General features: G+C 48.5%; 1 protein-coding gene across 1 annotated transcript; it reads left to right on the top strand.

Moving 5' to 3' along the window:
• The first annotated feature begins 4,814 nt into the window (after positions 1-4,814).
• Positions 4,815-5,459, top strand: LOC127026045 (olfactory receptor 49-like). Its single transcript, XM_050911153.1, has one exon. It carries the CDS (start codon positions 4,815-4,817, stop codon positions 5,457-5,459), a length of 645 nt encoding a protein of 214 aa, XP_050767110.1.
• The last annotated feature ends 5,620 nt before the right edge of the window (positions 5,460-11,079 follow it).

The following is an 11,079-nucleotide window of genomic DNA, read 5'->3' on the forward strand; positions in this document are numbered from 1 at the left end:
AAAATAGGAAAAAGAGAAGAAAGGGGAAAAAGGGGCCATCTGAGTGTAAACAGGTTTCTGGTCAGTAGGCTTCTCTGACGGAGCCCTGCACTTGTCACTAGCCTGTGTCCTGTGTTCTCATTAGAGCCTATTTCCAACTACCTCCGGCGCAGGTGCATTCTCTGTTCTTAGTGGGCATCTGTGAATGGCAGTGAACTTCAAGCTAGACTCACCGGTGAGTAGGTTACAAGGTCTGTGTTGCAGCAAGTGGAGCAGGGCCACAAACATCCTGGACTCCAATGCCTGGGTGCATGCACTGGGGAGACCAGGAGCATCTGAGTCCAGGTGCTGGATAGAACGAGTGCCTAAGGCACACCTGGGTCCTCTCCTAGAGAGACTGATGGCTGGAGAAGGCTTACTGGCTTCCTCCTTCCACTGGCAGCACAAGACTCACAGGGTCCTGCTCACCATAAGGCCTCAACGCTGCAAGAGCTGAGGAACTTGCGGAGGAACAGCATGGTGCAACTTGGCAAAACAGGCTCTAAGTCCTTGCCAGGCCTGGCTCTCCAGACGTACCTGCACAGGTTGATCAGGATACACTTCTGCAGCTGCCACCGGGCATTGGGGTGGGCACCAGTGAGGACCCTCAGCTCCCTTCAGTCAGGGGAGCAGTCTCTGGAAGCAAGCCGTGTTGTAGAGGAGGAAGGTGGCCAAGGTGTCTGGGAGTCACTATCAGAACCCAAGTGTGAAAGGAAAAATGCTCTTGATTTTGTCAGAAAGAAAAGTTCATCTGGAGTGGAAGTGTGGGTCAGATCTTAACTCGATCTTAACTAGTTCCCTCAGCCACTCCTCATAAGACTTGTGCTCTAGACCCTCCAGCAGCTTCATCGCTCTTCTTTGGACACACTCTGGCACCTCAATGTCTTTCTTGCAGTGAGAGGCCCAAAAATGAACACTGTATTCGAGGTGCAGCCTCACCAGTGCCGAGTACAGGGGGACGATCACTTCCCTAGTCCTGCTGGCCACACTATTTCTGATACAAGCCAGGATGCTATTGGCCTTCTTGGCCACCTGGGCACACTGCTGGCTCATCTTCAGCCAGCTGTCAACCAACAGCCCAGGTCCTTTTCCACCAGGCAGCTTTCCAGCCACTCTTCCCCCAAGCCTGCAGCATTGCATGGGTTGTTGTGACCCAAAGTGCAGGAACGCAGCACTTAGCCTGGTTGAATCTCATACAATTGGCCTCAGCCCATCAATGCATCCCTCTGTAGAGCCTTTCTACCCTCAAGCAGATCAAACACCTCTGCCCAGACTTGCTGTCATCTGCAAACTTACTGAGGGTGCACTCGATCCCCTCGTCCAGATCATTGATAAAGTTATTAAACATGACTGGACTCAATACTGAGCCCTGGGGAACACCTCTTGTGACCGGGCCGCCAACACTGGATTGAACTCCGTTCACCATAACTCTTTGAGCCCGGCCAGCCAGCCAGTTTGTTACCCAGTGAAGAGTGCACCCATCCAAGCCATGAGCAGCCAGTTTCTTCAGGAGAATGCTGTGGGAAACGGTGTCAAAGGCTTTACTAAAGTCCAGGTAAACAACATCCACAGCCTTTCCCTCATCCACTAAGCGGGTCACCTTGTCATAGAAGGAGATCAGGTTAGTCAAGCAGGACCTGCCTTTCATAAAGCCATGCTGACTGGGCCTGATCACCTGGTTGTCCTGTACATGTCGTGTGATGGCACTCAAGATGATCTGCTCCATAACCTTCCCTGGCATCGAGGTCAGACTGAGAGCCTGTAGTTCCCCGGATCCTCCTTCTGGCTTTTCTTGTAGATGGGCATCTGTACTGGTTTTGGCTGGGATAGAGTTAAAATTCTTCATAGCAGCTTGTACAGGGCTATGTTTTGGATTTGTGCTGGAAACAGTGTTTGATAACACAAGGATGTTTTAGTTATTGCTGAGCAGTGCTTACACAGAGTCAAGGCCTTTTCTTGCTTCTCACACTGCCCAACCAGCGAGTAGGCTGGAGCTGCACAAGAAGTTGGGAGGGGACACAGCTGGGACAGCTGGCCCAATTGCTCAAAAGGGATATTCCATACCATATGATGTCATGCTCAGTAATAAAACTAGGGGGGGGAGGCTGGTGGGGGGTGCTGCTGCTCGGGGGGACCTGGGCATCTGGCTGTCAGCTAGTAGCAAGCAATTGTTTTCCTTTGCATCACTTGTTTTTTCTTGGGTTTTATATTTTCTTCTCTCTTTGTTTAATTTTCCTCTTTTCCTTAGAATTCTTTTTAAAATTTCTTTTCAATTATTAAAACTGTTTTTTATATCTCAACCCATAAGCTTCTTTCTCACTTTTACCCTTCCGATTCTCCTCTCATCCAGAGCGGGGGAGTGAGCGAGCGGTGCGTGGTGGTGCTTAGTTGCTGGCCAGGGTTAACGCATGAACACCTACCAATGGTTTTGAGATGGAGAAACATTGCTCAGAGGATCTTCTCAATTTGTATTGGCATAGTGTTATATCTCTACAACCTATGTGTTGTGATGTGTTTCGATTGCTGCAGGGCCATTTGCAAACCCTCACACTACTCTGTCCTTACGAACTCCTGGTTGTGCTCCATGCTCATCTTTAGCTGCTGGGGAATGGCATCTCTATCCATGCTCAGCCCCACCGTCTTGTATGCCATTAGACCTCTGTGCCCAATGTAGAGACTGCTTCTTCTGCGGCATCATCCCTTTGCTGAGAGCAGCCAGCATGGGCACCAGCTCCTATGAAACATGAGCATTGCTCTCTCCTCGCTGTGCTGCTGAGCTCCTTCACACTGTCTTCTGTGCTTTATGCCTGCATTATATGCATCATCCTGAGGATAACCTCTGTGCAAAGCCACAATAAGGCCTTCTTCACCTGCATATCCTTCACCTGCATATCCTATATTTCTTCACTCACTATCGCAAATGCTAGCGGGCATGTTTGACCATGTGAGGCCTGAAAGAGAAGCTGCTTTGTTGTAAGCTGTCTGCAAATGTGCAGGTTCCTCTAAGAGAAGTGCATTCAGGAGAAGAACAGTTTTAGATAACGTAGGTGTCAGCCGACAGAGTCAGAAGACACAACCCTTTGAGTGTTTGAACTGACCTCAGACAATGGAAACTGGGACTCGCACCTCTGATTCACTGATTCACTGTGCTCCTACTGCTGTAGGTGACGGAGCTTGAGCTTTTGCTCAAATACAGCCAGCAGCTTAGTCTCAGAAAGTTTTCCGGATGAAACCCAGTGCAGAGATTCCCTATGCCAGACTAGGAGGCAAAAGAACACGCCGGGCATTTGGGATCTAAGACTAGCCTGAAGCCCCAAGCTAAAAATGTCAATGCAAACAATGGAGCACTTGCCCTATACTGAACTTCTCCATTTGACTCCTCGTGTAAGTGCTACCCCATTGTGCCCTGGGACAGAGCCTGAGGGGACAACACAGTCTGTTGAGAAGCTTTGTTTCACTCCTTCAAACCCTCCCTCTCCTCCCCTCCCTCTCCTCACCCTTGGCATTTGGAATCATCCTGGGTCTGGAGCCATCTGCTCTGCTCCTTTCTAGGTCTACAAACAAATGTAAAGATGAAGGGAAAAACATCAGTCTTTATTGCATAGATTCTTCTTGTGCTTCCTTCTGTTAAGATAAGTATTTTGATGTTAAAAAAATAATAATAAATCAGAGATTTGAAACTTGAATAGTGAGTTTCATCTACTTTGCTGCAGGTGCCTGTGAGAACTTGTTTTCCCAAGGCTCCCTCTGCAGTCAGTGGAGACAAGAGAAAACGCTAGAGGCTGGGTCCTCCCAACCTATAACTGGCATGCAAAAGAAAGGTTACAAATCTCTTCCAGACACTCTTCTCTTGCTCTGCCTTTAGGTCAGGACATTTGATAGTCATAGCAATGAGCGGCTGTTTTGAAACAATGGCATTTCAGTGCAGACGGATGTCAGATGAGACTGTGTGGAACCATAATAAATTTCAGTCATTATTTCGAGTACTAAAGAAGGCAAGTTATACTTGGTCCCTCTTCTACCCCCTCCCCTTTGCTGAAGAAACAGAGAGCAAGAAGCTGTGGAAGAAAGCAGGGCATTACAGAAGAGATACTTGACATTACTTCTTTTGAAATCAACAGATTCTCAGGGATTCCTAGTCCAAAAAGGCAAGTACTGAAAAGTAGAAAGAATAGCTTTCAACATACATGTTGGTTTGGTTTGATTTGATTTGATTTGATGGTTTAGCATTTGTGCAATAGAAGAGATGAGTTTGGCACATAGGTGTGAGAGATGTTTGCAATAGGTCTGAGTGAATTTGGAATTTCCCAGGAATGGGGTGAAATAGCTAACAGCCTCTTTAAAATCTTCTGTCCTGGAGAAAGAATCCTTTGTGAGTGTTTGAAAAAGGTAGAAAGAAGACAGGAAATGCTCTGAGGACTCTAACTGAAATGTAAAACATAAAAATCAGGGTGTGAGCAATGCTTGAAGGACTCTCTCTGTCTGTGTTATATAGGAAGATTGCGGGAAAGGAAAGAAGCAGAAAAGGAAGGACAGAACTTTTCATCCAGACTGTGAAATTATCACACTTGCTTTTTTGCCACGTTCCTGTCTCGGCAGGATGAACTGAAATTCAGCATGGGAGCAGAAAATTGAATCTGCAGTTACTGAGTTCATCCTAGAGGGTTTCTCAGGGCTTGATCAAAGCCTACAGCTCTTTCTCTCTCTGGTCCTTCTGCTCATTATACCTGACAACAGTGATGGGGAACGCAACCATCATCTTCCTTGTGTGTGTGGATCACCGCCTGCAAACCCCCATGTACTTTTTCATCAGCAATCTGTCCTTCCTGGAAATCTGGTTTACATCCTCCACAAGCATCAAATTGTTTGTGATCCTGAGTTCCGGTAGGAGAACAATCTCACTAAGCACCTGCTTTGCCCAGTCCTATTTCTATTTTGCTCTGGGCTATACAGAGCTTGTTCTACTTGTTGTCATGTCCTTTGACCGCTATGTTGCCATCTGCCAGCCTTTGCATTATGTTGCCATCATGAAGCCTCAGCTCTGCATCCACCTGGTTGTTGCTGCTTGGGTCATAGGCATCACACTCTTGAGTTACCATCTGGTCCTCCTCTACAAGCTGACTTTCTGTGGCTCAAACAAGATCCACCATTTTTTTTGTGACAACTCACCCTTATTCAAATTGTCCTGCTCTGACACCAGCCTGCTTTGGAAAATAGACTCTGTTTTATCATCATTGGTCATACTGGGTTCCTTATGTTTAACTCTGGCATTTTACATGGGCATCCTTTTCTGTATTCTACACCTTCCAGCAGCCTCTGGGAGGAAAAAAGCTTTTACTACCTGTTCTTCCCATCTCACCACCTTGGCCATTGGATATGGGAGCTGCATTGCTCTCTATGTGTGTCCTTCAGAAGATGTTTCCTTGGAGACAGAGTTGTAGCTTTGCTGAACACTGTCCTGTACCCATTCTTAAATCCGTTCATCTACAGTCTTAGAAACAAGACTGTGATACTGGCCCTAAACAAAGCCATTGCCCATGCAACAATGCAGCTTTTCCCCTAATCCTGGTGCATTTCTGGACAGCAATTCCAATGATCTGCTCTCGTATGTTAAGCAATACCAATGCATATGTATGTAACCTTCCAAATACAGATGCCTCAGGAGATTTATGTTCTTGTTGGATTGTGTTAGGTTAAGCGATAAGAAGCTCATCTGCACACACAAAGAAGGCACTGACAATGGCAGGAGGAGTAACTCAGTTAATACCCTGCCCCAGCTGCTCCCAGGCCCATCACAGGAGAGCCACCAGCTCATCAAGAACCCATCTCCACAACCTGAGAAGAGCACAGAGGCACAGTGGCAGGTGGGAACCCAAAATTACAGGCTCCTGAGGAATGAACACCTTGTCCCAGCTCCTTCCAGGGCTGCCCTGGGAGAGCCATCAGCCCTGTTGTCCAGGTGTGAAAAAGAAATGCTTCCTAACGTCCAGTCTAAACCTCCCATGGCGCAGCTTTGAACCATTCCCACGCGTCCTGTCCCTGGATGCCAGGGAGAAGAGATCAGCACCTCCCTCTCCACTTCCCCTCCTCAGGAAGCTGTAGAGAGCAATGAGGTTGCCCCTCAGACTCCTTTTCTCCAAACTAGACAAGCCCAGTGTCCTCAGCCGCTCCTCACAGGACATTCCTTCCAGCCCTTTCACCAGCTTGGTTGCCCTCCTCTGGACACATTCAAGTATCTTAACATCCTTTCAAAATGGTGGGGCCCAGAACTGCACACAGGGATCAAGGTGAGGCCGCACCAATGCTGAATCCAGCGGGATAATCACCTCTTTTGACCGGCTGGTTATACTGTGTTTGATGCACCCCAGGATGCGGTTTTGCCCTCTTGGCTGCCAGGGCACGCTGCTGACTCCTATTGAGCCTGCTGTCGACCAGCACCCCCAGAATCCCTTTCTGCAGGGCTGCTCTTCAGCCACTCCTTTCCCAGCCGATACTTGTGCCTGGCATTATTTCATTCAGTAGACTGTCTAGACAAAGGCCCTTTCCATTATTCTCCAGTTTTCTCCTCCTTTTATTCTTTGTTCATTCAGATACCTCTCACCTATGCTGCTGCTTTGGATCTCAGGGAGTTAAAGCTTGCCTGACTTTCAGTAGTCTAGTTGTCTCTTTAGCCAATTCTTTCCTTATGTTTATATCTACTGTTTTGTGTCTGTCTGTCTAGAACATTTCTCATAAGATCCTCCCTTGCAGAAAGGCAACCTCATTAGAGATATCCTGTACTTAGCATATGCTTCAGGAGTGTGTTTTCTTGTTTAGGAAACTTTATCATGCTTTACTTTTCTTTGCTTGCAAACAGGAAAAATGCTTCTGTGCCTGTGTGCAGCCAGTTCTCTAAGGAAAGCAGGTGGGAGATGGGGCAATGGAGCTGTAACATTCAGCTCCCAGAGTTCAGAGAAGTCTGATGGAAGGCAAAGTGAAGCAAGTCCCAGGCGGCCAGTGACAGAAATGGGGAGGCTGGGGAGGTGAGGAGCAAGGTTGTCCATACAGTGTCAGACCTCAAGGGACTGCTTTTCCTGCCTGCCCAGACCTCCTGAGGAGACACTCTGCATCAATATCAATTGGAGAATGCTGCTTTCACCTCTTCTCTAAACTGAAATTAATAAAATCGAATGTTTAAAAAATATATTTTTATTAGGTGCACTTTGAAATCTTCCTCTTTAACTCTACTATGAAATGATTCCAATTAGCTGTACAGGTCTTGAAGACCTGAAGAAAATTACAGGAAGAGAAATAGCTCGTTAGGCCTTTCTGTATTTTAATGAGCCCCATGGTGTTTGGCCCTGAGTCCATGAACCTCCAATGATGAGAGGAGACTGAACAAACCTCTCAAGAAGTAAAGCCAGAAGAAAAACCTTGAAGCATTGATTGGTCCCACTGAGGGCCATTACTGGCAAAGCCTCCCCATGGACTCGTTAGAGCAGATAACTGGAGGCTGTGCTTGCAGGTAGGCAAAGACACTGTGCAGGTGGCTGTAATGCTGAGAAAACCCTTGCTTTGTTTTATGCAGCAGAAAGGCCAAACCCTGACCCCCAGGCCCTGGAAGGCAGATCCAGTCCCTCACGAGTGGCTCAGGGCTCTTCTTGGGGGCAGTGGGATGTGAGGATGAGCAATGCCAAGTGTAGGAAAACTGTGCAACACTTCCCAGCCTCCCCAAGAAGGGGTGAGGAAGAAACAAAGTCCAGAGCCTCAAAATAAAGTTTCTCCTGGTAGGCCTCGGTAGCAGAGGCGACTGCCATGGGCAAGAGGACAAAGACCTCAGCCCTGTTGGGCTTAGGGGAGGGTTTGGTGTTCTGCTGAGGGCGTCTGGTTTAGTGTTAGGGTATGGGCTTGCTTTGTGGATTAGGGTTTGGTGTAGGGCTGGGGGAGGGTTAGGGTCAAGGCTAGCATTTTAATGTTAGGGATAGAAGCTAGGAATGAGAGTGAGTAATAGGGTGAGAGTAAGAGTTTATGGGTTTGGGCTTTGGTTTAGAGGTAAGGTTTGAGGTTAGGGATTAGAGTAGTGGATTCCTGTCAGGGTGAAGGGTAGAGTTTAGGGGGAGGATTAGGGCTTAAGGTTCCTGGTTAGAAACAGGGTAAAGGCCTAACATGAATGTTTTCACAGTCAGTGTTGCAGTGGCATCAAAATTACCTGAACACATCTTTCCTCTTCAAAAGCTTTCTCTCTGTTGGCCAAACCCCTCTTCCCTCCCCCAAATCTCCCATCTCTCTCGTCCCAGCTACCCTTGACCTCCCCAAAGCTTTCATCTTGGGGACAATATTGTAATGGCTTTCAAGACGCAAGTATCTTTCTCCCCACTGCTGGCCAGTCAGGAGTGACCTCACAGCCAAGCATGTGCTGCTGTGCTGTAGAGGTTCCTGCTCAGCCTGCCCAGCAGTGCTGGAGGCAGGCGATGCCCTCCACCACCCCTGAGGTACTCTGCCTGCATACCAGCTCGTGCTCCAGAAGGGCTCCCATATGTCCTGGGACACAGGGGTGCTTCAGCTACCCAGGGCAGTGGCCACCCCTGTGTGGATAACTGAATCAAGCCCTGAATGTAGATTTCCAAAAAAACGTGTAACTTCGGCATAAAAGAACTCAATGTAATAGCTGAAAAAGTCTTCATTTCCAGCATTGCTAGGTTTTTAATGAATCTTTTCATTATTTTTTTCATAGTTTTTTTTATTAGCAGCACCAAGGGTATGTACTAGCAAGCTGATTATGCTCTCTGCTCTATGGAAAGAGTTTTATGCAGCCACTTAGCACAGCACATTTTGTTACCAATGGTTCAAATGGAGAAACATTGCTCAGAGGAACTGCTGTATTTATATTGGCAATTTTTCTCTCTCTCCTCTGCCTCTCTGTCTTTTCTCCTTCCTCTGCCTATTCTACCTTCAATCAACTCTCCAAAGGAAAGACTCATTGCATGACAGAATAACTCAGGTTGGAAGGGACTTGAATACTGTCTTCTCTGACTCTCCTGCTCGAGGCAGGTTGAAGTAGATGAGGTAGCTAAAAGGCTCCCCCCAGCTTGCCATCATCCAAGAGGAGCTGAAGGTGAGCTCCATCCCATCATACCGGGAGATAATAAAGATGTTCCGCAGTGTTGGCCGAAGTGCTGGTCACTCAGGGATGTTGCTAGTGACTGGTTGCCAGGAAGACTCCATACCACCAAGAACATCTGGGCCTGATCATCCAGCTAAACTCCTCTAGCCTCTTCTTCCTGTTGCCTTCTGTTGCCTCCTGTTGCTTCTTCACCTCCTCTGCCTTCTCCTCCTCCTGTTGCCTCCTGTTGTCTCCTCCTCCGGTGGTCTGCCTGTTCTCCTTTTGCCTCCTCTCTTTTCCTCCTTCTCTCCCCTCTTCTTGTGCCTTCTGTTGCCTCCTCTTGCCTCCTCCTCCTGATTCCTCCTGTTGCCTCTCCTCAAGTTGCCTCCTGTTTTTCTTGTGTGTCTCCTTCACCTCCCGTTGCCTCTTGCCTCTCCTGCTCTCTCTCCTTGGTTCCTCTTTCCTCCTGTTGCCTCCTTTCCCTCATCCTGCTCTTGCCTCCATTTCCTCCTCCTCCTCTTGCCTCCTGTTTACTCCTCCTCTTGTTGCCTCTTGTTGTCTCCTGTTGCCTCCTACTCCATTTGCATCCTCTTGTCTCCTCCTCCTCCTCCTCTCCTCTTCCCTCCTGCTGACTCCTTTCCTCCTCTTGCCTCCTCATCTACCTCCTCCTGTTGGTTTCTCTTGCCACTTGTTGCCTCCTCCTTCTCTTGTCTCCCATCTTTCTGTTGCCTCCTCCTCCTGTTGCCTCCTCCTCCTGTTGCTTCCTGTTGTCTACTCCTCCTGTTTCCTTCTGTTGCCTCCTCCTCCTCCTCCTGTTGCCCCTTGTTCCCTCCTCCTCTCCTCCTCTTCCTCCTGTTGCCCCTTTCCCTCCTCCTCCTCCTCCTCTTCCTCCTGTGCCCCTGTTCCCTCCTCCTCTTCCTCCTCTTCTCCTCCTCTTCCTGTTCCCTTTGTTGCCTGTTGCTGTCTCTTGTTCCTCTCCTCCTTTTGCATCCTGTACTCCTCCACCTGTTGCCTCCTCCTCCTCTCTCCTGTTTCTTCCTGTTCCTCCTGCTCCTTTTGCCTCCTCCTCTTCCTCTTTTGCCCTCCTCCTCTTCCCTCATGTGGACTCCTGTTTCCTGCTCCTCTTCCTGTTGCCTCTGGATCCCTCTTGTTGCCTTTTCCTCCTACTCATTTGTCTCCTCTTTCCTCTGTTGCCATCATATGGCTTCTTCCTCCTCCTCCTCCTTTTGGCTCCTGTTTCTTTCCTTGCATCCTCCTCCTCCTGTAGCCTTCTCTTTCATCCTGTTCCGTTCTCTTCATCCTGTTGTATCTCTTTCATCTTGTTGTATCTTGTTGACTACTCCTTCTCCTCCTCCTCTTGCCTCCTGTTACTCCCTCTGTCCTCCTTTTCCTCCTCTTTCTCCTTCTGTTTCCTTCCATTGCATCCTCCTCCTCTTGTTGCATCCTGATCTCCTGTGTCCTCCTCCTCCTCCTCTTCTCTCCTGTTGCCCTTTCTGCCTCCTCTTGCCTCCTGTTTCCTCCTCCTATTGCTGCCTCGGGTTGCCCCCTCCTCCACTTGCCTCCTCTTGCCTCCTCTGCCCCCTGTTGCTTCATCCTCTCCCGTTCTTCTCCTGTTGCATCCGGTTGCCACTTCCTCCTCTTCCTCCTCTTAATGTTGACTCCTCCTACCTCCTGTTGCCTCCTCATCCTCCTATTTCTTCTCCTCCTCTTCCTCCTCTTCTTCCTCCTCTTCCTGTTGCCTCCTGTTCCTCCTGTTGAATCATCCTCCTGTACCTCTTCTTGCTTCCTGTTGCTTCCTCCTTTTCCTCCTCCTCTGCCTCCACTTGACTCTTGCTACTTCTTCCTCCTGTTGCCTCCTGTTGCCTCCTGTTCCTATGTTGCCTTTTTGTCCTCATGCTCCTGTGGCCATCCTGTTGCCTTTTTTCCCTTTTTCCTCCTCCTCTCCCTCCTCCTCCTCCTCTTACCTCCTCCTTTTGTTG

Source organism: Gymnogyps californianus, chromosome 26, assembly GCF_018139145.2.
Source record: "Gymnogyps californianus isolate 813 chromosome 26, ASM1813914v2, whole genome shotgun sequence".
Taxonomy (NCBI): Eukaryota; Metazoa; Chordata; class Aves; order Accipitriformes; family Cathartidae; genus Gymnogyps; species Gymnogyps californianus.

Excerpts from the sequence above, each read along its gene's own strand:
- LOC127026045 (XM_050911153.1), top strand. The coding sequence starts at position 4,815 with ATGTACTTTTTCATCAGCAATCTGTCCTTCCTGGAAATCTGGTTTACA.